The sequence below is a fragment of the Leptosomus discolor genome, chromosome 1, assembly GCF_034619465.1.
Source record: "Leptosomus discolor isolate bLepDis1 chromosome 1, bLepDis1.hap2, whole genome shotgun sequence".
NCBI lineage: Eukaryota > Metazoa > Chordata > Aves > Leptosomiformes > Leptosomidae > Leptosomus > Leptosomus discolor.
This window is the reverse complement of record NC_141391.1, coordinates 134829913-134857346: the sequence shown is the minus strand read 5'-3', so window position 1 is coordinate 134857346 and position 27434 is coordinate 134829913. Positions and strand designations below refer to the sequence as shown.

Below are 27434 nucleotides of genomic sequence, written 5' to 3'. Positions count from 1 at the left end.
CTTCAGCTCTGGATGAGGGGGAAAGGGAAGAAGGAAGACAGCAGAAGCAGGGGGGAAGGGGGGACAGAGAAGAGGCTAAGCTTTCTGTGGAGGGATTCGACCTGCAATCAGCTATGTGGAGCATCGCTTTCCTGTGGAGCAGCATCCTTCTCCTGCCTAGCACGTCTGGAATGCCTGCAATGCTGTAAGAACCTCAGCTGCTTCGCATGTGTGCTCTAGTCTTTGGGGAATCCTGGGTGGGTGACAGTGTGACAGAAACAGGACAGTCCTAAGACCAGGGGTGTTTTTTCAGAGAGGTGTAATTTCTCATATTCCCAATGTTTCACTTGGTTGTCATGCACCCTGCCCACAACACTCCTGCTACTACTTGGCTCCCCCTTTAGTGCCTTTGATGTAGACCATGCATTTCTGCAAGGACTCGGGCAGAACATCTCTGACAGCTTTCTGCATGTGTTTAATTCTGACTTGCCAACATCTCATGTCTCCTACTGTGATCCAGAATGTATTTCACTTTGAGCTATGCTTTTCTTACCAGAGTCATAGGACACCATCTAAATCTTTAGTGGACAAAGCTGGGTGCCTTTACAAACCAGGCAAACATGAGCCCAAAGTATCTAATAAGGATGTTCTTCATGAAGCAATGTGTTCATTCTGAAGCTCCCTCCATGCCTTTTCTCAGACCTCTGGCAAGGACAATTCCCAGCACCGCTTCTCTTCATATACTTTATCAGGAATGCAACTTCTGTACCAGCAGACACTGCTGTAACATACTGGCTTGCTCTTGCTTTTTGAAGGCCTTCCTTTGCTTTTGCAGTCATGGCATAAGTGCGAACAGAAACATGGCTGTGCTCGAACAGTAGATGTTACAGTGGGAAATATGTCACTGCATTGTAGCTGAGTTCCCTCCTGCTGTGTGTGGTGCGGCACGCACAAGTCTAGTTTTAAAAATCTTTTCTAGCAGGAGTACAGCCTCTTCCTCTAGGACATGCTCCAATGATGCTTTACTGCTACCTGTTTCCCGCTGTTACCTTCAGCATAAAGCTTTACTTTATGAAAATACTGCTTGCTTCAATAGGCTGTCTGCTGTCCCACCTGTATACCACTGTTTTTTGTAGATTCATGATAAAGTAATGCAGCCTGACTCTTGGAATCCTTGAATGACAGCCTCAGAGATGCTGTCTCATACTTTTATAGCTCAGAAGGCAAGGGCAAGGGATGAATTGTCAAAGGAGTGTAAGAAGATGTTCCAGTGTAAAGGGTGATTAAGAGCAAGGGAGGTATGGGAGGTTCAAACAATGAGTCTTTAGTGCTCATCCCATCCTTTGGCCCAGTGGCAGAGGGGAAGTGCTGTGAGTCAGCTTTAAGTAGGAAAATCAAAATGTTGTTGGGATTTGTTATCAGATGCCCTAACATTAGCAGCAGGCAAGCTGCTCAAGGCAGCTTGACAGCACTCAAGTGTGAAAGCACTCAAGGTTCCTGGCCAGCAGGACTTTGACTCCCTCTTACTATGGTGCTGAGCTCAAGCTAAGAACTTCAAGCAGGTCATGTCCCTGCCTCCTACTGTTCTGATCTTTCTGGGCCCTGCCCTCTTGCTCCTGCAAAACATGCTGCTGACTGAACCTGTCCAGAGGCAGTGAGCAGGAGGAGTTGGATATAAGAGTTTTCAAACCTGTTTGAATGTTGGCTTTTCTTTAGTCCTAGTTGCTGCAGTGTAGTATAAGATGAAAAACCACAACATTAAGAGCTTCTTGGCGTTATCCATGGGTACAGCTATGAGAGTAGCCACAGAGCTGTGAGATCTGGCATAAGAGAGCAAGGAGGACATCAGGAGCTGAAGAGAAGGTGCTCATGAGACTCTGTCTGGGGCATGAAGCTGGGACACTGAGTCGCATATGCATGGCATAGGTTCTGAGCCCAAGAGTAGCTGATAGGACAGAAAGCAGATAACCAACCAAGCACACTGATGGTGGTACATAGTGTGGTTCAGTGAAAAGGCTGAAGTCTCAGGAAACCTGCAATGTAGTCAAGCTCTGCTGCTAATCCCTTGGGTGACATGGGGAGGTCTCTTCACCGTATTTTGACTTTCAGTTTTGGAAGCAGTGACTTTTTACGTGTGCATGCAGTACATAGTGCAGACTCAATGTTAAAGGCTGCAGTACCTATAGATGAGAAGAACGGTGTGATCTTGTCCCACTGGCATCATGACAGAGGAATGAAGAGACCAGAAGTCTTATTAGGAAGTACTTAAATCCTATGGTCAAAACTTGTCATCTTAGAAACTCAATTTCCCCTTTTCTTTTTTCATAGAAACTATGCCGTGGCAATACCATCTCAGCTTTACTACCCCTTCTCAGAGACAGTGTGCCTCCAGCTCAGCAGAAAGCAAGCAGTCCCAATCCATGTGACAGTAACTTTGCAAAGCAGAGCTGGGAATGAGACTCTGATCACTCAGGCCATCTCTCAGCTCACCTTCTTTCACTGCACAAGCTTTCAGGTGAGGAAGATATTTTCAAGGGTTGTCAGTAGGGTGGATATTGCTTGAGTTCTGCTCTTGCTCGACAGGAAGGCAAAGACTTGTGTCTTCCAATGGGGACACATTAATCAGGCACTGAATCTTCTGCTTCAGCCTGCCGGTGTCCTTCCTGCTGTGTAGCCCCTCTGACATTTTACTCTATAGAAAACATTCTGAAAAGTACTGTGAGGTCTTTCAGGGCAAGAAGAACTGGAGCAGTATAAAAGCAGTATCATAATCATTATTCCAAAAGCCTGGGGATCCACAAATGGGATTGTCTTGGTTTGAAAGACAGGTGTCTGCGGAGGAAGGCAGGAGCCTCCCTTGAAATGGAAAATGCAACCCCCTTCCCTCCAAATTATTATAATTTTGAAATTAACAGGCCTTCAGGCAAAGATATGGGGAATAGGAATAACAGTTCTTTACTAACATATATATATAAAAAAAAACCACAAGGCAGGGAAAAAAAACCAACCCACTGGTTTACACTGACAGAGTCAGAAATACAACCTGACACCCTGTTAGGGTGGCAGTAGCAGTCCGATAAGATGGTGGCTGCAGTCCTCCTGAAGTGATGGATGTAGTTCTGTTGAAGCAGCGATCTTGTAAAAGAGTCTAGTCTTCCTCCGAAGGTCCAGTGGTAGGTAGGTAGCTCTTGTCCTCTGGAACTCCAGTGGGGGTGAAAAAACTCCTCTGGGAATCCAGTGGAAGAAGGCTGCTAGGGTGTTCGAGATCTCAGTTTTTATTTAGCATGGACTGCTTGGCTCCTTCCCCCCGGGCGGAGCATCTCACAATGGGATGGGGAGTCGTGAGGCAGTTCCTTGATGGGCCATTAACAGGAGATAGTCCAGGAGCGAGTTATCGATGGGTCAGGCGATAAGGCATTGTTGTGCCCATTAACAGGAGATAGTCCAGAGGGGGGAGGCAGGGAGCACCGGCCCACCTGGTCTCAACAGCTCCTGAAGATGGTAATAGAATATTTTTTTCTTTTGGCACATTTCACACTGTAACCTAGGACAGGGATCCACCCTGAATGATGGTTACAACTATGCCTGCAGGTCCCTCCTCCTGTTGGAAACCCTGATGAAGTGGCTTTTATTGTTATCACAGTCCTGGAAGCCAACTCAGAGTTTCAGAAGAAACAGAAAGTCCTAATCAAGCATGCAGACAAGAAGACTTTTATCCAGACAGACAAACCTGTGTACAAACCTGGACAGATTGGTATGGACAGAATGCCATGTCTTGTGAGAGCAAGAGGCCACAAAACATGGGGTAGCCTCTAGCAGTTGGAGTGGGGCCTGCTCTGCAAGGGAGATGGGTCACAGGCTTCATCTCCCTTCTAGGCTTTGAGGGATTTGGGGATACCTCTACATCAGCATGGTGCATGTTTTCTCCCATACTAACCATATTCAGACAGTATGCCAGTGTGAACAGGGCTTGTGTGTTTTGGCTGATGCAGGAGAAAAGGTTCAGATGTCAATGTGGCCAAAGCCACAATAGTCTGTCAGTGCCCTAAATCCCTCTCTCCCACAGACTTCCTCAGATGAGGATCACGGTCCTGCAGGCCCCATCACTGCCCTAGCACAGCTCAGATCACCACAGTGTACAGCTGTTTGACCCATGCCTCTCCACTCTTTCCATTGGCACGACCTTCACTGCAGGCAAGACTGAATGCCTCACCGCAGGTCCAATGTCCAGAAAAATGGTTTCTCACCAGCACAGCCAGCCTTCTCAGACACCCCACACTGCCTCTCCTACTACTTTTTTCCTAGCAGGCTGCCGGCTCACATCAGGGCTTTGAGCACAGGCCCAGGGGTGGATGGCTCTAGCTGCTGCTGTACACTCTCATTGAAGCACATGGTCTTGTCTGTCTTAGCCGTTCATTCTTATTATTATTAACAGACTTGATTTAATTTCAGCCAATCCTGTTTTTCTTTTGCTCTATAGTGAAGTTGCGAATTATAACCTTGGATCAGAACTTTATTGCCAGCAATAAAACGGTAAGTCAAGAGAGGAGAAAACTTAATAAGTCTGAAAATGCTATGGGCTGCCTCCATGACTTCTGGATCAGTGCTTGGCCTAGCTAGGTGATCAATCTGTGGACAGCTAGTCTCAGTATTGGTTTTGGTGCTTACAAACAGCATTGGGCACCACTTGCAACGCAGGAGCTTCTCATGATGTTGAGTCACGGGCAGTCCCTGGGAATTGCTTAGGGAAGACTCATAGGTGGTTGGGGGTTAAAAAATGCCAGGGAGGTGGATGGTAACTTACCTGAAAGCATCCCACCAGTAAGTAACTGTTATTTTCTCTCCACAGCACCGCCTGGTGGAACTGAAGGTAAAGCACCTACTTTATTGAAAGTGGTGATCTCACCTTGGGAAAGACACAGGTTTAGAGATGATGGGGGGGAAATACGGATGCAGAAAGCCAGTTTCCTCAGAATGAACGGGAACACTCCTTGACTTCTTGTACTTACTTCCTTTAGCATCCACACAAATTTGGCAGTGCAGTGTCATGATACCAATCACACAGGGGTCCCTGCTGTAAATGATGGGTACTGCTGAAACCCAGTGCAACAAACTTTTCTAGAGTAGTCACAGGAATTTTAGTCCCTCTGGACTATAAATTGAAGATTTGTGAAAATCCTGAAGTTTCTTTAATGAGACTTTTATATTTAACATACAGAAAATAAAAGTTTGACCAGTTAGTGTTGTGGCTACGCTAAAGCAGCTTTCAGGATATTGTTCTCAAAATCTGTTAGTTTCGCTATTATAGATAAAAAAAATGGACTGCAATCACCAGAGCTGAGGAAAGAATACCTGAAAATGGTGGGGAGATGTGAGACCCACGCAGAGAAGTCACATTCCCAGCTAGCAATTGGCAGTAGCAAATGCACATTTACATGCCATACCCACCAAGCAATCAAAAAAATGGTTTCTGAGACACCTATGCAACGCCTTATGCCAGTTTATACAAACGTAGGCTTCTGATCCAGCTTTACCCTTTCAAACAACAGTTCCTGCTTGTTCCATATGTTTATAAAGTACCCATCAACTCATCGCTAAATCCTTCCTGGCTGCGCAGCGTAACCATAGCCAGAGTTCTGCATCTTGCCCGCCCAAGAACCAGCAGTAGGAGAACACAGTCCATTATGGACTGACCATGACAGTCAACAAAGCCTCCAAATGCCCATGCATCCCAGGTCTTCACGTCCTTCTTTCTGTACTGGACTTCATGATGCCCTGCATGAAGACCTGGACACATTTTCCCAGACTTTCCTGTGGATTCAAGACATCAGACTCCCTGGTAATCACTCCCAAGTAGCTCATGCCTTAGGCAGCATGTGCTGTCAGGATTGACTCTCTCCACAGTGACCTGGGGGCTATACTAGCTCAGATCACCACAGGGATCTCTAAGAGGGACCACCTCTATCTCTTAGTGAGACAGACAGGCAGTAAACTACAGTTTTGCAGCAGTCAGTGAGGTGGCAGTGCCACCAGAGAGCAATAATATGATAGATCGACTTCGTCAATGGGACAGGGAGAAAAGCCCTATCTTCTTTGATCTTGGACTTACCTGAGCACTGTAGCTGTATCATAGATCTGGATTCTCAGGACATGAGGATATGTGCTCAGACCATGCTGTGGTAGCTTGGACATCCTGCAAGGGAGTCTCTGTTTGCACTGGGAAATACCTACTTTCTACTACTGCCTATGCAGGACCCCAAAGGGAACCGAATTGCACAGTGGCTGAATGTTACACCTGTGGGAGGCATTGTGGATCTGTCCTTCCCTCTGGCTGCAGAAGCACGGGTTGGAGAGTACACCATCAAAATGCCTGACCGCACACATACCTTCAGGGTAGAGGAGTATGGTAAGTGTCTCAGGGAGTTGAAGGGAGCAGAGAAAGATGTATTGCCTCCAGCCACCTCTCTCACACAGAGCTGAAGGGGCCATGCAGCTGTGAACAAATGTGCTAGTTGTGCTAGCACCTGAGGTGTCCAACTACCTGCCAGTAGGTGTAATCACTGACTTTCACTCGGGCCCACTGGCTTTCTCCTCCCCTATGTCCTGAGGATGGACTCAGGCACTGTCCCACAGCTGTGCTCTGGAGAGGAGACTAAGGCTGTCTACTCCCTCCACACTCTCCTGTCTAGTGCTGGTACCAGGCCCTATGCTGGTAGTCAGGGAATGAAAGGAGAGTTTTCTTCTCTATGAGCAACCATTTGGGGAAGGATGGCAACAAATTAACTCTCTCTGTTCTTACGGAATTATATTTCTCTTTCTTTCACACAGTGCTGCCCAAGTTCAGTGTCTCCATCAAGATGCCTCAGGTGGTCACCATCTTGGAGCAGAACTTCCGTCTCCATGTCTGTGGCATGTGAGCTGACTTATTTTGGCGGAAGGTCCATTCTTACTGGTTTGAAAACTGCACAGCTAATAATAACTGAGTGCAAAATGGTCTCTGTCAACCCTACCCCCACCCCAAAGTCTAGTACCCTGGCATCTTTTGCTAAGGAATTCTCCTGGACTCTCACCTTTCTCCATATTCTCTCTCCTCTCCCTACTTCTTTCTCTGTGAGTTTGCAAGTGTGACAGTGGATCCCTTCAGTAGGGCATGTGCCCTACAATATAGTACGTCTGCTGCATTGATTAGTGCCAGTGTGGAAAGAATAATGACTTCAACTTGTGGCCAGCACAACGTCCCCTAGCACTGCCTGGTGACTTGCGTTGACTTGGAGAGAATTCACCCACCACGGCCTTCTGTCTCAGTCTGAAGCAATTTTAAATTTTTGGCCTCTGCTGAGCTCATAAACCGTGAAGATACTGCAGGCTGCTGGGTTGTATAGATGTAAACCACGGGCTAGAGCTGATATTACCCACCCTTGACCCAGTGTTTCTGTGAGTGTAAGTCCTCTCTGCTGTGTTTGCCAGGTACACATATGGGAAACCCGTCCAAGGTAGTGTGAAGGCTGTGGTGTGCCGTAAACATATCCGCTATAATCGGAAGTCTTCCAAGCGCAGTATTTGTAAGGATTACACTGGTGAGGTGAGCATACAGGACATCCATTCCTCTTGCAAAAGAGAGGAGCAGGGGCAAAGAGAAGGAATAATACTAAAGGAAGGACTGGGACAGACATCAGCTATTGAAGCAGCATGCTCTTTGCTCAAGGATGAATGACTGATATGTCCTTAACTCCCCAGTGTAGCAGTCTTAGCCCCTCCTGGTGATTTCTCTGACTGCACTTAGATACAGATAAAGGAAGAATCTTCTGCAGGCAGGCTAACTATTGCAGATTTGCCTACAAAACAGGTATTGCAACAGGGCAACGAAAAATACAAACACCGTCCGCAACTATTCACTTCCACTGAATGCTTTTTAGCACCATCTTTTAATCTGAGGTAAATGCCTATGTGCTGTTTCCCAGAAATAGCTGGTTTGGAGACATATAAATTACCTCTTGTTTCTAAGCAAGCAATTGCAGTTCAGCACAGATTTTACTTATTTATCTCTAGGGCTGGATTAATGTATCTATATTTGTTTACATATTTTATGTAACCCAGCACATATCTTAAAGATAAATCCTACGCTAGCAGAAGAAATCATGTTATTAGGGAGAAACGACAACTCATGTTTGCTACTGGCACATGAGTGAACGTGAAAAGATGAGTGAAACATCATCTCCTATTAGTGACTACTCCATGTAAAAGAAGCATGTTTCATGCCAGTATGGGAGTTGCTCCTTTAACTCAAGTGTCTTATTTGTGTATTTATAGACTGCTGGGCCTTGGGTTTGATCTGCACTGCAGAAGGGATTAGTGCATTCATGATTGGTTAACAGATAAAATTTCACATCCCCAGACAAACAAGGATGGCTGCTTTGCCACTGAGGTGAATATTAAGATCTACCACCAGAAGCATGGTGACAATTCTGATTTCAACCTGGAAGCTGTGGCTTTTCTGAAAGAAAGTGGAACAGGTAGCAAAAACTGATTCTACACTTTGTGGAAAATCTTTCCTTTTACACTCACACAACATGCTTGTCTTTGGGTTTTCATCTGTAAGACTCCTTATGGATTCTTGTGTCTTCCTATCAAACCACTGGAGCTTTCTGCACTGGCTCTCATGGAATCAAGTTGGGTTGTGTCTTCCCTGGGAGCACCATGGCAGCATGGATGTTCTCATGTACCATACCACCCAGGTCTGACTCACATAGAACATGTGAGTTCTCCCAGTTGTAGGATGGGTTTTACAAGTATGCCTGCTCCTCCACAAACTGTTGTGGCCAGTCCAGCTCTGAAGTCACCTTGGTGTAGCAGAGATGGGCAAGAGCTGGTTTTTGTTGTCTTCTAGTCACCGTAGAAATGTGCACAGAGGTGAGCCAGGCCAGGTTCTTTTGTTCTTAAACCATACTTTAGGAAATTCCATTGGAATGAGGAGATACTCAGAGCAACCAGTGATAAACAAGGCCCTGACTGTAGCTCCTCATTAGATTTATCTCCACATCCCAGATAGGGAGATGAGGCTACTTGTCCAAAGCTGCTCTTAAATATCCCATCCTGTAAGGTTTCCTCTCTTACAAAGTTTTACAAACCCTTCCTTCCAAGAAAATGTTTTGCAGCCCCTTGCTGAAAGCAGTGACATACATTCACTTAGCAAATAACTGCAGTGATTTCAGATGGGCACCTCACGACAAGACATCAGACTGTAAATTAATGTGGTGAAGGCAAGAAAAAATGTTGCCTTCTAGTGACTCTGCTGTGAGAATGGGAGGAGAATGGAAGTGAATGATTATGAGTAGGAGCATCTTAAAGTAAAGAAAGAGCATTTGAGAACTGTCCAGCAGAGACCTCCTGGCAGGCTGCTGTCCTTCTAGCAGATCAGAATGTAGGAAGTACTACTGCTGAGTGCATGTTAAATGACTCCCGAAGTTACACGGAGAAACTACAGCCCCCTATGAGCCACAGTCCATCCCTTACCACAATCCATCCAATCTTGCTGCCTTTGCTCAGACACATGATACTCACCTGCATGCACCTCCTGTCTTTCCTAGGGGTGGAGTTCAACACCACTGAAAACTGCAAGGTCACTTTTGACATAACAACTCTCCAATTCTGGGGGACAAGCTACTACTATCAGCAAGGAGCCCCCTACTATGGAAATGTAAGTGAACAGGGCAGAAACATGGAAAGCCCAACAGCTGGGCCTAAGGGGATGGTGGGCACAGAAGTACTGAGGGGTCCCCTTGCTCTGAGCTTCCCAAAGCTGCTAGCACAGCCTCTGTCCCAGTCTGTCCTTTGACATCTCTACAGAGGTAATTCAAAGGTGTGACCACAGAATAGGCATATGGCTTTGCCAAATGAGATGGCCGCTGCATAAATGTGAAGGGGTTGGATGAGTTGGAGTTCACAGTGAGAGTCCCTCTGCAGAAAGGTGAACTGGGACTTTTACTGTGATGTAGATTTTCAGTCCCAAGGCCTCCAATTCTCTGACTGTTCTCTGCATCGTTACAGCTGGAACTCAAAAGTACCAATGGGATACACCTGAAGAGCAGGGAGGTGATTCTTACAGTGTCCTATGGTAGCAGGAAGCAGACCAAGACCTACTTCACCGATGACACTGGGATGGCTTCTTTCACCCTAGAGACATCAGCATGGGACAACAGCAGTAAAGTTCTACTACAGGTTAAGCCAAATAATTACAATGGATTTGGCTAGCACCAAGCAATGCAGCCCTCAGACCTATGTCTATGTCATTTTCTCAGTATAGCCAGGGAGATGAAGGCATGGAGCAGTGAAATGACAGATCTAGGGCAAGAGGAATAGCCCATAGCAGAGCCAGTGTTCTGGCCTCTGGTGTCACAGACAGTTCCTGAGGAGTCAGGAGACATGATGAGAGATGGGACAGTGGACAGAGGCCCCATGAAGTTGTGACTGATGTCTATCTACATAGCACCTCTGTCTGAGGTGGAAAGGGCTTTGTGGGGCTGGGCAGGGACAGAGAGCAAAGGAAGAACTCTCATATGGTATGGAACAGGAATATAGGAAAGGAGCTAGGGAAGAAGCATCTGAAAATACACGTGGAGAAGAAAATGTCAGTGACCAGTTGGCATTATGTTTCCTCATAGCATGAGAGTTAGGAGAAACCTGGGATGTAAGAGGCAGAAAACCTAGGAGAGAAAGAAGACAGGTTAGTAAGGAAGCAGTCGCTGCAAGCCAGTCTGAAGCAGAGCAGGTAACCAGGATGTAAGGCGTTAAATAAGGCTGCCACACGCAGGGAACAGAGAGAGAAAAGTTTGCATCTGCTTTCCCATGAACAAGGAAGGCTCTCTTGTCTGATTGTAGGGGTAGGCTTCTAAGACCTGTTCTATTGAAGCTTCAAGGTCAAGGTACTTCAAGACAAGCCCTGTCTCTTTATCAGAGTACATACAGTATCTTAGATGATGGATCTTGACCTTGCTGGAAGTCCACAAGATGTTAATATCATAGTCTCAGCGAAGAAGGTCATAGGTCAAAGATGAGCAAGTCTATTGATCTTCAGTTGTCCCCTGCCACCTCTACCCTATGGATCAGGGAGAGTGCTAAAAGAAATACAGTGTGCAATTGGAATAACGGAATGGTGAAATATATTATCAGGGCAGATCCATGCCAATACTGTCCCCACACATACCAGACAGAAGCAAAGGGTTCAGTGGTTTGATCCAGGGACTAATAAGTGACTCTTCACAGTCTAACAATCTGGCTTCATCCCAGGCTAGCAGCAGCATTGCAGAAGTTCAGGCTCTAGCAAAGCCCTAGTAGTATACAGCTTCTTGCCTTCTGTTTATATGCTAGTTATCCCAGAGCATGGTGGAGCAGGCAATGCCAGGCTCCACAGGAATGGACTGACTGAGCTTGGCTTAGGTGGAAATAGACACCTTAACCTGGGAGAGTTCAGAGCCCACTCTCCAGTCAATCTTGGTTTTGGCGCAGGGAGAGCTCTAAGAAATCTTCAGACATCAAGCCACCTTTTCTGTGCCACAGGCAAAGACCCAGCCGGAGGACTTAAGCAGTCAAGATGTGAGGGTGTCTTATGGCACTGCATCCCTCACACTGAGGGCCTTCTACTCTTCCAGCCACAGCTCTGTAAGGATCCAGCCAGTGAAGGCAATGCTGCCCTGTGGAGACGTGCAGCAGGTCATTGTGCACTATCGCATCCTAGCCACAGAGCTGGGGGACGGGGCTGCCAGAGCAGACTTCTACCACCTGGTAAGTGCAGGGTGGTGCTGGCAATGAAGTCAGCTTTGCGACAGGTCTATGTCAGCACAGGGTCCTTTGCTGTCCCAGAGACATGGGGCAGAGGCACTATAAACCCTTTGCTCTGTTCATTACCCTTTAGGTTTTGGCCAGAGGATCTCTTGTTCATCATGGCCAAACAACAGTACTTCTTGATCCACCATCAGGTAAGAGCATCCAAACACCAGGAACAATTAAGGACCCAACATGAAAGACCATCCAGCCTAAATGGGAAGGGGAGAAAAGATATCTGAAATCAACAGGAAACAACAGAGCTGGCACAAAAAATCAAGAGGAAATGGCAAATATGTTGTCTCTTTTACCTTTTCATTTCCCTAATTATTTTTTTTTCTGATCAAATGGTGAAATTTTTAGAGTTTATCTGCCAACAGGAATTATCAGAGACCTCCAAGAAAACTCACAGAATCTTTTTGCTGGACTCAGGTGGAAAGTAATTTCTCTTTCAAGTGCACACTGTTGCCAAGATCCCTTACGATATAAGGTCACTGCTACAAAATGGCACTAACTTACATCCTGGTCTAGCTGTGGCCTCCCCAGAAGAAAGACAGAATAGTTTTTATCCAAGTAACTGTACAGAAGTATGTTAAAGCACGTGCATGTTGCTGCTGTAATACTTGGAGAAAGACTTCCTTGACTCTTCCTATACTTATTTCTATTTCTCCTTTTTCCCTCAGATCAGTATACTGGTGTTTTCAATGTCACTCTGCCCATTGACATAATTTCACCCATGGCTACCCTCTTTGTTTACACTGCCTTTCCTGAGGGACAAGTGGCAGCTGACACCTTCAGTCTGAAAGTCTCCAAGTGCTTCAGGAACCATGTAAGTAGTGCACAAAGTGTAATGGGAGGTAGGCTGGAGGGTAGCTAATTATCTGCAATTTGGCAATAGATGTCCAACAGAATCCAGTAGCCACAGTCTCCCCTTTCCTTCATCTGTCAATGTCTTCAGTCTCTCTTTCTTCTGCTGTTTCAGGTGAAGCTTGGCTTCTCAGACACAGTGGCTCTCCCAGGATCAGCTGTCCATCTCCATTTGCAGGCTGCACCAGGCTCCCTATGTAGCATCCGTGCTGTAGACCAGAGCATCCTTCTCCAGAGGCCAGAGGCTGAGCTATCCAGGGATAGCGTGAGTCAGTTTAGAGATGGAGAGATTGGAGAGATGTCTTTGGAGTATCTGGTTGCGGACACTGGTTAATCAGGCAGAGTGGATATACCAACAAGTACTTGAATGGGGACAGGACATGGCTTAATGAGAAAGACGGAGGCCAACATCGAACACTAGTCAAAATATCCAGTCTCTACAGAGGGATCTAATAGAATAACCCACTGTCATCCCCAAGTACAGCCCAAAGTCACATCCTTGTTAAACTTCGCCTGGTTTGCCACAGTGGCAACCAGATAGCAAGAGACTTCCATCTCCTGAACCAATTCACAACAGTGCTCTGAAAAAGAGTTATGCTAAAAAAAAATGCCCAGTGTGTGATAGGCTCCATGTCTTTCTTTCAGCTCATGTGAACCAGACAGTCCTTCCATTCACAGACTGGGCTGTAAGTGATGCCTTGGAAGTGGAAGGGTCCCATTTCTCCTCTAGACCTGGGATGCATTAGGTCTAAGGACCCTTGAATTTCCTCTTGGCACTGTCTTGGTGGATCCAGGATGTGCCTTCAGTCAGACAAGAAGCTAACTAATGCCTTACAGGGAAGGTATCCTCACTGTATGTATTGAGCTCAGGTATAGGTACAATCTATGAGCTAGAAGTGGCCACAGCTATGCAGATGTACCCATACCTCTGGTGCTATGCATCTAAAACTTATGGAGGCTCTCCACGAAGCTCAAAAATCTTTGGGGCTGGGCTTTTGTGGCAGGCAGGATGCAAGCTCTGCTTCTGTGGCCACAGAAAATCTCAGGATAGAAATGAAAAACATCTCGCCTCTCACATTGACCTGTACTGTTTTCATTCTCTGTCTACAGGTGTACAATAGGTTCAGCTATTCTCAGGAGCACCCCAGCACCCTTACAGACTCTTACAGTGACTACTGCACTGTCCACAAAAGCCCAGGAATCACCGGTTCCACTCAGACCTCTCTTCCACCAGGAACAATGTCACCGTTCATGTACAACACATACTCTTACGCAGTGTCCCAACCAGATGTTTATGAACTTCTGAAGGTGAATCTAATTTCCAGATAACCTGAAATATCAGAACTGAGCCCTTTTGTATCCCAGGTCAGCTCTAGATAGCTTCACAGATCGTCTTTCCTGTAAACACTGGCAACTTCAGGTTCTGAATTTGCCAAGCTTCTGAACTAAGATCTCTGACACTCCATGCTCCCAGCTTGATAAATTCCCATCAATCAGGAAGATCCCTAAAACACAGCGCCCTGTTTACCCCAAGCTCAAGACCCTCAGACTTTCTAGGGTTTGGAAGGAGAGGGGGGTGTTAGACTAAGTCAGAGAAAACTGGAGGTTGGAAAAGCGAAGTACCTGAGAAAAAAGGAGGACAGGGGAAAGAAGGTAAAGAATGGTAGAAAAGAGTAGCAGGTGAAAGATGAGGACAAGTCTGTGTTAGGGTGGGCAGCAAACTGTGGTGCCAAAATAATGACTTTGTGTGTGGGCATGCACATGCAAGTGGTCACCCTCACAATCCTGACTTGAGAGACTCCATTGGCCTGAGGGGCCAGGACTGGGCTTTGGGAGCAGGGTGGTCCTGCATCCTCTCCCTGTAAAAATTTGTGGGTCAGGCTGAGGTGCAACAACACAGGATGACTGATATGCTGGGAGGTGGGGGCAGAGACAGACACTCAGCTACACCACTCCCTCCATTGAAATCTACCTTCTTTTCTTCCCCTTCTTTCCTCCAGAATTCAGGTCTAATATTTTTAACCAGCCTTAAAATCAAGTCTCCAATTGAGTGCCGCACCCAGAGCGCTTTCTACTACGACTACATGTGTACATCTCAATTTATCCTGTTTTTTTTGGAAATCACGGGTAACATACAGGCTGCACAAGGGTAGCTGAACAGGCAGTGTGCTGAGGAAGTGGAGATAACTTCAAGAGATGAGTGGGAGGTTGCACAGGAGATGTGCCCCACAGGTAGAGGGGAAGAGTCCTGATGTGTGTGTGTGTGTCCAGTGCACTGGAGGGGAGGAGGGGTGGCTGCATAGGAAGAACCTGCTTGGAAGATTCTGCTGTCAGGCAGGAAGATAATATGGTCAAGAGGGAAATGAGGCAGCTGTCTCAGGATGTAGTATCTGTTTGAAAAACTAGGAAAGTTCTTGCTGGAAACCAGAGAACAAGCCAAGACTGGCCCTGGGCAGTATCTAGGCCTTTCTGTAGGGGCTGTGAACAAAAGTGTGAGCAGGCAGAGTTCCTAATGGAGGAGCACACACATACTGGAATCCACATGGTCTCCTGGGTTGTCTCATGGAAGACAGTAGTGAAGTAGGTTGAAGGCATCTTGGAGAAGACAAGGGGTGTCACAGTGGGAGTGGGAGGCATGGAGAGCTGAGCTTTTCCCAGTTGAACTCTATCCTGATTTCACAGTTGCTCTGTCTTTGAATGAATGCTTGCATTCCCAACAGCTTATGGTGAGCTGGCAGACTTGGACAACTCAGACCCAGAAACAGATGCTGCTGTTGAACGTGCTGAGTCAGAGCATGTTGAGCTGGGTTACGAGGCAGGACCAGTACGTACCTGGTTTCCAGAGACATTCATCTGGACTTTGGTTCCCATCGAGTGAGTAATTATGGACTGTGGCCCCAAATGGATCCAGACCTCCTACCACCACAGTGGAGAGGGAATGGGCAGGAGCAGAACCAGGGCATTGTTGCTTTCTGTGACCACAAAGAAAAGGGAGGTGTGAAGAAGTGGGTAAGGACAATGGAGATTTGGTTCAGTTCCTGGCTCTGCTTGAGGTTTTCCAAATGATCCTGGGGAACTTAAAATCACAGACTACTATAAGAGGGAAGAGGCCTCCAAAGGTCTATAGCTCAACATCCTGAGCAAAGCAGGTCCAGTTAGATCATGTTGTAGTCAAGTTCTCCATATCACCAAAGATGGAGATTCCACAAACTATCTGGGCACCTGTTCTAGTGTTTGGCCATCCTCATGGTATTTTTTTTTCTTTTCTCAAGTCAGAATTTCCCATGTTCCAACTCGTGTCTGTACCTTTCATCCTATCAATACTCTCAGAAAAGACTGGTTCCATCGTCTCTACACCTTCCCAACACGTAGCTTTAGAAAGTTGAAAGATGTCCCCCTAGCCTTTCCCTCTTAAATTTGAAAACCACAGTTCTTTCAGCCATTCCTTGTACCTCAAATGTCCCAGCTCTCTGAACATCTCGGTAGTCCTCCACTGGATGCATTCAAGTATATCAGTATTTTTCTCATACTGGAAAGCAAAAATGGGGCACAGTACTCCAGATGTGGGCCCACAATGGAGGAATACAGGGAAAAAAATAACTTTTCTCAACTCAGTGGCTACAGTCTACTTAATACAGCCCAGTAGCAGATGGCCTTCGTTGCTGTAAGGGCACATGAGATGTCTCATGCTCAACTTGTTATCCACCAGGACCCCCACATCTTTTTCTGCAAAGTTGCTTACTAACCAGTCACTGCCTAGCTTGTACTGTGGCATGGTATTCCATCCCAGATACAGAATCTACCGATTTTCAAGCCCATTTTTCCAGCTTGTCGAGGTTCCTCTTAATAGCAACCTTTCCTTCCAGTGTATCAGGAATCCCTCCCCAGCAAGGTATAGTCTGCTAATACATAGCAAGACTAGTCTGCTAATCTTGCGGAGGACATACTCTCTCCTATCATCCAGGTCATTAATAGAGCCATTAAGCAGTATTGGCCCAAGTGTCAGTCCCTGAGGGATACCACAGATAAACAGTCACCAGCTGAACTTTGTGTCACCAATAACCATCCTTTGTCCCCAGTGGTCCAGCAAATTTTCTGCTCACCTTGTCATCCACTTGTCCAGTCCACACTAATCTGGTTGCAAAGATACTACAGGAGACTGTGTCAAAGGCCTTGCTAAAGTCTAGCTATGCAGCATCCACTGTTCTGCCCTTATTCACACATCTCAGCTTTCTTAGTTCTCCCACATGCCAATGTTCTCCATCTGTAAAATAGGATCTCTACCTCCCCGTCTTGTTTGTCTGGATTGTGCCCATTTCAGGGTAGGGACTGTCTTCTGTTTTGTGCATGCAGATCTGTAAGTGGCACTTATAATGATGACTGTGGAGCAGTATTTGGGAGTTTGGGTGGTAGTGTGGTGGAACTGTCACATGATAGTCCCTGGCACAGGCTGGGTGTATGACAGGGACACCTGGGAGACTTGTGTGCCCACATAAAAAAAGAATTTGCGATGCCACACTGTCAGAAGCAAATTTTGGTTTGCATTTGCCTCTCAGTCATTCCTTGTCCACCTATTTGCTATCCTTCCTATACCTCTGTTCTACTTCCTACACCTTCACATGCACTTCCAGTTCATAGTCCTTCTGCATTTGTCTTCCCAAGAGAAATCTTTACAGGGATAGGGGCAATCCCTTCTGCTCTGTTTTCTCCTCAGTGATTCAGGGGCTGCTGAGCTAACTGTTACAGTACCTGACAGTATCACAGACTGGAAAGCCATGACCTTCTGCTCCTCAGAGAGCCATGGGTTGGGAATCTCAGAGACTACCAGCCTGCGAAGCTTCAAGCCCTTCTTCGTGGAACCCACCTTGCCCTACTCTGTCTTTCAGGGAGAGTCATTTCCCCTGAAAGTCAAAGTCTTCAGCTACCTGAAGCAGTGCATGGTGGTGAGTGGCTCCTTCCAAGATGGTTTTTGGGCAGGGGGATGTGTGGTAACAGTACTTCACTGACAGTCCCAGACAAGGGGCTGCCTTCTCAGGCATTGGGCAAAAGACACCGAGGAATCTCTTCACAAAGCTCCATGTAGAGCCATCTCTGTCTAGCTTATCCGTTCCCGTAAGCTCAACCCTACAGGACTGCAATGTCCATGGGCTGTTGATGTCCCATAGGTATTGCAACAAGGCCATCATCATACCCACCCTGGGCTTCTGAGCTTGATTGACATTTGGATCAAGTAGCTGAAAGGAAAAATACAGCAGCATCTCTGTAACCCAGACTCCCCTTTTTTTCGCCTCTAGCTCCAGCTTAGCCTAATGGACTCCAGGGATTTTGAATTTGTGCATGCAAATGTCAGGTTCACTCTTTGTCTGTGTCCTGATTCAGCAAAAACATTTTCCTGGGATGTGAAGGCTACAAAATTAGGTAAGGGGACAAGGGAGGGGCAGGAGTGGGAGGCATTGTCAGAGCTGCTCAAGGAAACCAGAGCTGGGATGGAAAGGAAAGTGGCCTATTATGCAACGCATAAGTAAGCAGCCTTAGGCTGAGCAAACCAAAACATAGGCACAGATGTGCCAACTGGCCTCTTGATATTTTATTCTTTAGGGAAGGTGAATTTCACTGTCACTGCTGAGGCGATGGAGCAGGAAGATGTTTGCACTGAGAGTATATCTGTTGTGCCAGAGTCTGGAGGGAAGGACACAGTGGTCAAACACCTGCTGGTGAAGGTCAGAGTACGCTTCAAGGTCCTGGCAAGGTCGGAATTGGGTCAGGCTCAAAATGGCCCAGTGGGTGGCTCTGGGAAGGGAGACTCAGCTGGGCAGACAGGCACATTTCTCAGGGAAGCTGGTCAAGGAGTGATTCTAAGGGTAGGTTAGGTTGGGGCATGAGTTGAGCACCTCCACTTGATGGGACAGAGACATCAGAACTGCTTGCTAGCAGGGCATTGGGGGCAAAGGCCAAGTAGCAGCTTGGAAACCTGCTTCCCAGTGAAACTTCTTTGTCAGCATGCATAACCCTTCTGTGTGAGACCTTTCGCATGGCCCATGAGGACAGAAAGGGTGCTTGTAGGAAGGTGAGGTGCTGCACAGCTGCGATCTCATTTTACTGCTCTCCCTTCTGAGCTGACCAGCCTTTTCTCCACCAGGCAGAGGGGCTGCTGGAGGAAAAGACCCACACCTCACTCCTGTGCCCTAAAGGTAGGTGCAGGTACCCCAGAGACAGGGACTGTCTTACCACTGGGGCTGTACATACATACAGAACAAGGAGATGAAACAGAAGGAGTGTGGTGTCTGAACAACTCCAGGACTATCTGGAGGTGCATGAGAAGGAGAAATTCAGGGATTGTGGGGCATTTATGGGGAGGCAAAGCTCCTAGCAGCACCAAGCCGCTGCCTAACCACAATCACAGTCACGCATCAGCAGGCGGGCTGATCTCTGTGTCATCTTCTCTTTTGAATGCTGATTTCACCAACTGATGAGGTGATCCCAGCCTTGTTTACACAATGTCCTGGGCATGCCTGTGGGTCTGACATCTCCCTCCTGCCTGTTGTTGTTCTGGCGCTTTTGCCATTTGCAGGAACTTCAGCTTCAGAGACAATCACTTTCACTCTGCCAGAGAATGTGGTCCTTGGGTCGGAGAGAGCCCACATCAGCTTATTAGGTGAGATTTAGGGGAGTCTTGGAAAGTAAGATTTTTCCTTGCAGGGGTCTTTTCTTCTGCTGTCACCATGTCTGCTTTAGCAGAGTAACAAGAGAAAACATAATCAGTGATGTGTGATACCGAGCCCTTACCTCTTCCAGAGAAGCATCCCATCTGTCTTATACAAGTGATGCTGAGCGAGATGGACGTGTAACTTCACCCAGCCAAGGGAAAGATAGACAAGTACCATATCACTGTTCCTACAGGACTCTATAGACATTAAAGTCACCCTAGTGTGAGCAGAGGTGAACTGAGACCAGTCTTAGCAGGTTATCTGGAGAATTGGTGAGACCAGAAATTTTTTACATGCAAAAACATGTAAAGCTTCCAAAGATGTTGTTGTGTCCTACAGGCGACATTTTGGGGACAGCACTGGACAATATTGGTGAGCTTCTCCAGATGTCCAGTGGCTGTGGTGAGCAGAACATGGTTCATTTTGCCCCCAATGTCTTTATCACAAGATACCTTGAAGAAACAGGACAACTGACTCCAGAAATCAAACAGAAGGCAATTGGCTATCTGGAAAGTGGTGAGTAGATTTCTGCTTATGTTGGGTTATTAAGCTGGTGATGTCCATTACAGTAGGTTGTGCAGTGGGGATCTCAGCAGAGGCTTGCTGCTGAACAAAATTTGTGCGGCATCACTTGCCTGACATCATTGGAATTACAGTGGTGTAAATCAGGCTGCTGCATCTCAGCTGAGCAAGGGGTACATGTCACCCCTCTGAAAACCCTTTGCTGAATTCCTCAGAGACAATGCACTCTATAATGATCAGCAGAATTGGCAGGGCAGGTTGTCACTTTGAGAAGATGGCAAACACAGAGCATCTTCACTACCCCCAGCCTCTTCCCACAGGATATCAGCAGCAGCTCCTGTACAAGCATGCAGACGGCTCATATAGTGCCTTTGGGGAAGGAAGCGAGCCAGGGAACACATGGTAAGCAGAGATATCCAGACACAGTTAAGGAACAACAGCTTGACCTGGTCAGGCTCAAACTGGCTTGGATTTTAGTCTGAGGAAACTGGGGGAGTCTGCAGGTTTGGAGTTTTGAACAAAAACTGCTCCTGAGAGGTTTTGGAAGAGAACCCTTCTGATGAAGTGACTTGAGGTACCCCTGTTTGATTGTTTGTGCTTGGGTATACCAACTGAGTCTGATTCTGAAAACTTGGCTGGGAAGACAGTTTCTTTCCAGGTTTTCCAGAGTGCTTTGTGCCAAAGCAGGATTGGGAAAGGGGCTGAGAGAGCTCACTAAATATCAGCCATCCCGGCTTTAAATAACACAAGTGCACCCTGTTGGAACTGGCAGAACTCTGGGGAAAGCACTGAACTGTCAGTGAATTTTTTCTCTCTTGCTGCAAATGGATCTGAGCTCGAGCTTCAAGAGTATCTAACTTATGTGCATTGCTTTGAATTCTCCATCTGCACAGAGGCTCTGGCCTGCTGGTATTTCTCCAGGGGTGAGATAGTGGAAGACACAGAGACTCCTGTCTCTTACCGGAGATGGGCGTCAGTGACTGGTTTGATTTGATTTTCTTCTCCCTTCCTTGGCTCTAGGCTTACTGCCCTTGTCCTTAAGACCTTCAGCCAAGCCCGGGACTTCATCCACATAGATGAGCAGAATATAAAGGATGCTGCCAGTGCCCTGATTAAAAGCCAGACCCCATCTGGCTGCTTCAAGAGTGTGGGGAAGCTCTTCAACAATGGTCTGATGGTATGACATGTCCTGGCTGTTCATTAGGTACCTCAGAGGTCCTTCACTTTCTAGCCCAATCTGGGTGCCAAACAAGCCCTACTGCAGGAGGGAGGCTCTGATGTGTCCAAGGTGACATTCAGGGTAATGCTTAGTCATAGTAGCACTTTTTCAAGTTATGAATGATGGAGGTTTGTATTTGATGATACACACATGGGAACTGAACCAGTGCCCTGCCCTAGCCCCATCTCAAAAGCAAACACATGCCTCAAAAAAAAAAAAAAACAGAAGTTTTCAAGCTCTGTGTTACTCCCCTGGTAAACTGGTTTAGCTTCCTTTCCCACTAATGAGCTGCCATTTCTTCCTTCAGTCTGAGTTCACCCCTGCACAGAGAGAAATTGAGTGAATGGAGATTGATAGTGACCACTCAAGTGAGATTCATCTTGCCCCAAATGTGCCCTATACACTCAGAAACACAGCACTTGCACATGCACAGACACACACAGAGTACCACCAAAGTGGAGCCAGCAGAAGTTCGATGGACAGGACCTCAGATAATTAGTCCACTAAGTGAAAAGAATGGTACCTTTCACTTCCCCTTGCAAAAGATACCTTTTCTTTCACTCCTCCATACCCTTGCCACTGTCTTGACCCTCAAGTGAGGTGCCACCTTGCAGCAGGGTTGTGGGAACATCACTTTTCCCTGGCACTGAAATCTGCTACTGAAAATCCTTTGCAGGGGAGGGGAAAGGGGAATGTGCTCAGCAGAGGGAGGGAATCAGCTACCTAGAGGAGCCTGGGGCACTGTGGCTGAGAAGTGCTCTGGTACACAGGACCTGCAAGAGTAGATACCAGCCCTGGAATTTCCTTATCCGAAGACATAGAACCAACAATGTTGCCTGCACTGGCTATTGCTCGGGGAGCAGAAGGAACAGGAAAACTTCTTCTCCCTTCTCACGGCAGCCCTCCTCTTCTCTGTTCTGTGGTGGCTGCAGGGTGCAGTGGAGGAAGGACTGGGGCTGAGCTCTGCGATCGTCACAGCTCTCATACACTCAGGGATACCACGCTCCGTAAGTATTGGCAGCAGGGACGAGCTGTGTGTGCAGCCTCTCAGCAGGCAGTGCACTGGTGCTCTGCCTTTGTGCACACAGGGGTACATTACCAGTTTTCTCCCCATGTGTCCTGTCCCTGTTTCCACCCGCCTCTGCGCATGTCAAGGCTGCATTCCCTCCCCATACACCCTGCCAGCAACTGATATGCTTTCAATTTTATCCTAGGACCCAGTTGTGTGGAAAGCTCTGAAATGTATAAAGGACCTGGTCAGTGCTGATACTGACAGTTCCAACCTCTACAGCCTGGCACTAGCTGCAAATGCCTTTGCAGTAGCAGGTGATAAGGCCCTCAGGCAGAAAATCCTCAACAGATTGGATAAGGCCGCCATAATATCAGGTACCAACGACTGTGGGGCAGGAGAGAGGGCCATTGGCAAAATTGTGTGGAAATCTCAGGGCTGAATGACCAAGGGAAAGGAGAGCAGGAGTCGGGGGCACTGGCAGAGCTCTGTGGGGAGCCCAAGGCTTGTTTGCCAAATTGACACTGGCTATTTCCATACTGTGAGACAGACTTTCTCTATGGATGTTCTCACAGTCCTGGTCTCTCAGTCATCCAAACCAGGAGAGCTTCATGGATGTTGTAGATCTCCTTCCCAGGCTGCAGGCCTGGGATTTTACTGGGAAAAGCAGGGGGTGGGGGCAAATAGGGAGATATGCACCCATATCTTGTCTCAGTGTACATGTTCACTCAGTACCTAGGCACAGGGGCTGAGAAGGACTCCAAGGTTATTAGATACAGGTATACACTTCATAGGTGTTCCCACTCCACCTCTAGATGACCAAATATTCTGGAGTCAACAGTCCAAACAGGAAGAAGACTACTTATATTGGTATCGGGCTCCATCTGTTGATGTGGAATTGACATCTAGTATTCTCATGGCTCACCTTTCGAAGTCAAGTTTGTCTTCAGATGAAATCAGAAAAGCATCCCAGATTGTGTCTTGGCTCACCAAGCAGCAAAACCCTTACGGAGGCTTTGCTTCAACCCAGGTAATCTCCTTGAGCCATCACCAGCAGAGAACCTGCCATCAGCTATGGTTTGTGAGAGCAATGGGTTCTAGCACAGCCAGTAAAAAAAGAAAAGAAAAAAAAAAAAAAGAAAAAAAAGAAAAAAAAAGTATGGTTTTATAACTTCTGGAAGTTGGGAAAAGTGAATATTTGTAATTTATTTTAACATGAGCTAATCCCACGCTAAAATTCCAAGGGGAAAGCTCAACCCTTATTGTGCTCTATCTGCAGTATGAGGGAGGGAAAGGCTAAGGACTGGGCATGCATAGGAAGCAGGGATCCTATTTGGCCAATGTGTGTCTCATTCCTCAGGACACGGTGGTTGCTCTGGAAGCCCTAGCCCTATATGCAACGAAGACCTTCAGCAAGGATGGCCCTGATCTTCGGGCTTCTCTCTCCTCTGAGGGTTTCAGCCAAAACATCAGAGTAGACAACACCAATCGCCTCCTGCTGCAGACAGTGCAGCTGCCAGCCATTCCCCGAGATTATACTGTGCATGTGCAGGGCCATGGGTGCCTCTTCCTGCAGGTAAGTCCGGCCAGGGAGAGAAGGTCTGTCTGGGGAAAAGCCTTGAAAGCCAGGGAACCTCTCCCTTGCTACTTAGCCAACCCTGAAAACAGACTGCTGCAGTGACTTGCAAGAATCTGGGCTTCAAGGCTGGTAGGGGTAGCTGGGATCCAACAGGAAGAGAATAGCAATTCCTCAAATGAAATCTGAATCACCTCCTCCCAGTCAGAGCTGCACCTCTTCTCTAAGAAGTCCAGTGAACACCACCAGGAGCAGTGCACTAGCAGAACCTCCAGTTCTGTCACATAGTTTTCTCCTACACCAGTGCAAGACAGCAAATAGCAGCCAAAAGCTAAACAAGGATACTCTCCAGGAAAAACAAACAAACAAACAAAAAACAAACATAAAAACCAACAAACTGCTATTCTCTGCCTACTAGCTTCTTTCTGTCCTGGCAGGCCATTCTGCGGTACCACATCCCTCCACTGAGAAGCGACATCACCTTTGCTGTATCTGTGCAGACAGAGTGCACCGCACCCAACGCCACTCAGTTCCCTGTCATTGTTCATGCTCGGTAGGAGACACTCAGTTGCCCCTTACCTCCCCTGTGCTAAGAGGCTTCCGGCACCACATTAGTCTCTTGATGGTCCGGATTCCCCTTCACTCATGAGGTCCAAATGCTAAGATGTCCCCATTCATTTAACTATGCTCTCCTCAGCTGGGTGAAAGGTACGAGGTCCTAGAGGGATGGCTCAGGCTATAGTCCTGTCTCGTTATCATGCCTGTCCCCACAAGTTCTCCCAAGGCCTATGGGTCTCACCCCCTTCTAGGATTAGGTCTCAAAACACTAGTGATGTGAAGGTTCTGTGGGACTGGCTGCTGACATTTATTCCTGAGTCTTTCCTCCTCCATTTCTGGTTGACTGTCACACCACTCTCCTCTGCTGTACCCCTGCCTGACTTGGGACAGAACTGCCAAGAGAGCAGGCAGAGGATGGGATACTCCCTGCCCTGCCTAGAGAAGGTAACTCGAGAAGCCTTCCAAGGAATTTATTCTTTGCTCAACAAAATTAACAGAGAGATCAGGGGAAGCAAAAAGATCTATTACAGTACAGGAACAGGAGAAACACTGGAAGGAAAGGCAGGTTCCTCCACCTGAGTACCAAAGCTGGACTCGAGCATCTGGAGATCATGGCTCAGAAAATAACACTAGTACTGTCCTCTGGGTTCCTGCTGCAGCTACACAGGGAACCGTGTGTCCACCAACATGGTCCTGATCCAAGTGGAGCTGCTGTCTGGATACAGCCCTGTGGCAGGTTCACTGGAAGAGGTGAGACTGTATGTTTATGTCCAGTTGGGACGGGAACAATGATGGATGTCCATCATGCAGGTTTTTATGCAGAACTGTGATCATTCCTGTGGGCAGAGAAACTTGATCTTTTCTTCCCAAGAAATCTTCATACCCAAAGTCTCTTCCAGGCCACATTTTGCCTTACCCTACCCCAAGGGCTTCCTTGGCCATGTGAACATTTTGCCCATGCTCTCACAAGGACAAATATCCATGAATATTTCTGGTTTCTGTTAGAGTCTTTCTGACATTTTCCCTCTATTTTCAGCTAAAGAAAATGCCTTTAGTGAAGAAAGTTGAAAGCGAAGCTGACAAAGTCATTCTCTACCTGGAGGAAGTGAGTGGCATTTAGGTTAATATAATCATTAAAAGGACTATGGACTGGCAGACAGCTTTTAGCTTACTCTTGTATCTTGTTTCCATTAGAATTTTAAGTATCCAGAGCTGTTGTTCCTGCATACCAGCCACATTCGCTGACCTGGAGAAGTGTGTTGTGTCTGCCTGCAGTAGTCCAGCTGTACAGGCTGTATACAGGGCCACTTAGGTTCAGTGCAATGAGGCTAACTCTGATGTTAAGATTACATCTGTTGAAAGTCCATATACAGCATCTGATCAAGATTGGGGAGTAGCACTAGGATCCATCCATTAAATTCAAGCAAGCCTGATTCTTAGAAAGCCTTTAAGCAGCCTGAATGTAGTAGGGAGCATCCAAGATTGCTCACGGAGTTTGCCAAGACCACTCAAAATTAAACCAGATTGTTGTGTGAGCAGCAGTTCTCTCACTCCACAGCCTCATTAATTAACAGATTAACAACCACTCCAGCCTTTCCTGAGCTACATGCATACCTAAACATCACTAGAAACAACAGCTGGCACGAAATTTAAAACTTCAGAACTTGCAAGGAGCACTTCTACATTTCTGTGATTCCTCATCCCTCTTGCCAATGAGCTGAGCTAAGGTAGCCTCATAGTAAGCAGGTTATTGTCATGCAGATGCATTAGACTTGCAGAGATGCTGCTTTCATTATATCTACAGCACAGAGCAGAAAGACAGCATAGAGAAAGATTTCAGCTCATGTTGCCAGGTAGCACAAGGTGGAACCTGATCAACAGCAGGTCATGTAACTACTACCATCCAGCAGATGTTCATCCGATGCACGTTGTATTTGTCTGCTTAATGATGAGGGTTGTGTGAGACTGGAGAATAAGAGCTGATGTGACAGTACAGTGTATAATAAAGTAGCCACTGAGGCAAGATGCATGAAGGAGCTCAGAGCAGAGCTGGATGGGAATGTGGGATTGGGAACCATAGTACTACATTTAGATACTTAACACACTTTGACTCTGGGTTTGATGTCTCTCATGAGCTGAGTTAAACTTGGTGACCAAAAGTGGGAGATGGCCACAGAATGTGAAGTAAAAGATACTTCTGAGATGGGCTGGAAAGCAGAACAGGTCTGTCACAGTGGTGAGGTCTCCATGGAGCCTGAGTGAGGTAGAAGGGATTGTCTTACAGGACTTTGGTTCTGGCTGTAATCCTTGCATCTCTTGGTCTTAGCTGACTAGACAGCCTCACACCTACACTTTGCTGGTGCAGCAGGACATGCAAGTGAAGGACCGCAAGCCAGCTAATATCAAGGTCTACGATTACTACATGCCAGGTAAGCTCAGATGCCCTACTGCAAAAACCACCCAACTGTACCATTGGAAAGAAATTTTCTGAAGTTGCCAAGTCTAAGACAATAGCAAACCCGACGTTTATCTAACTGCCCTTAGAAGCTCTCTAGTGATGGACTTACCCTCTTGGGTTTCAAATTGGTAGATCTTTCTTTCTTTAGTCCCAGAACTTGCAAGCTCCAAGTTGGTATGTAGATCCATTTAGGGTCTAACTCTCACAACAAGAGGGGAGCAAGGAGCTCAGAGCCATGCTTTTGTACACTCATTTTGTGGGAGGCAGCAAAGGCAGAGGGACCATACTGAGGAGATGGCTTAGAAACTTGAGAGCCCCTTAGAAGAATGACATTGAAAACAAGTTGTCCTCTGTTCTCCAGGGTCCCTAGTGGGAGGAAAAGCTGGAAATGTGTCAGGGATGGCTATTGCTTCAGAAAATGAGGAATCCATAACTGTAATGGAGTTGTTTGGGACTTAGGGCTTTAAAAGATTGCAAACCCCTTGACTTGGGTGCATCCAGACTAGCTGTACACAAAGTCTTTGACACATAGCAGTGGTTTCATGTATCACAGCAGAGGGGAGTCATGCCCTGTAAGCTGAGGGATCACCTCTCCTAGAAACAGACACACTATGATGGGTTGCTTTAGTGAGCTTTTGGCAAGTGTATCTCACCAGAACTTTGTTTCTCGTCTTCCAGAAGAAACTACAGTGATGAGTTACAGTGCCCCATGCGAGTAA

The 27434-nt window shown here is 46.9% G+C and overlaps 1 protein-coding gene across 2 annotated transcripts; it reads left to right on the top strand.

Annotated features, from left to right (window-relative positions):
* Positions 1-92: 92 nt before the first annotated feature.
* On the top strand, positions 93-27434 carry LOC104352639 (alpha-2-macroglobulin-like protein 1). 2 transcript variants are annotated; one of them, XM_086465349.1, is made up of 35 exons: positions 93-184; positions 2308-2494; positions 3571-3733; positions 4460-4512; positions 4829-4849; positions 6232-6385; positions 6808-6892; positions 7447-7561; positions 8375-8492; positions 9567-9676; positions 10027-10197; positions 11536-11760; positions 11891-11954; positions 12483-12628; positions 12782-12931; positions 13777-13974; positions 14667-14754; positions 15387-15540; positions 17381-17609; positions 17961-18084; positions 18265-18386; positions 18791-18857; positions 19238-19321; positions 19713-19889; positions 20216-20297; positions 20916-21072; positions 22047-22121; positions 22329-22500; positions 22939-23153; positions 23484-23699; positions 24137-24252; positions 24917-25007; positions 25294-25362; positions 26584-26686; positions 27394-27434. In XM_086465349.1, exons 1-35 carry the CDS (start codon positions 114-116, stop codon positions 27432-27434), a joined length of 4413 nt encoding a protein of 1470 aa, XP_086321475.1. In that variant the 5' UTR covers positions 93-113. The 2 variants fall into 2 exon arrangements, with proteins under 2 accessions (XP_086321475.1, XP_086321470.1); XM_086465344.1 differs by having other exon boundaries at positions 114-184; positions 18806-18857.

Coding starts and splice junctions, on each gene's coding strand:
- LOC104352639 (XM_086465349.1), top strand. CDS start 114: ATGTGGAGCATCGCTTTCCTGTGGAGCAGCATCCTTCTCCTGCCTAGC. Junction 8,493..9,566: donor TCTGAAAGAAAGTGGAACAG/GTAGCAAAAACT, acceptor TGTCTTTCCTAG/GGGTGGAGTTCAACACCACT. Junction 17,610..17,960: donor ACCTGAAGCAGTGCATGGTG/GTGAGTGGCTCC, acceptor TTTCGCCTCTAG/CTCCAGCTTAGCCTAATGGA.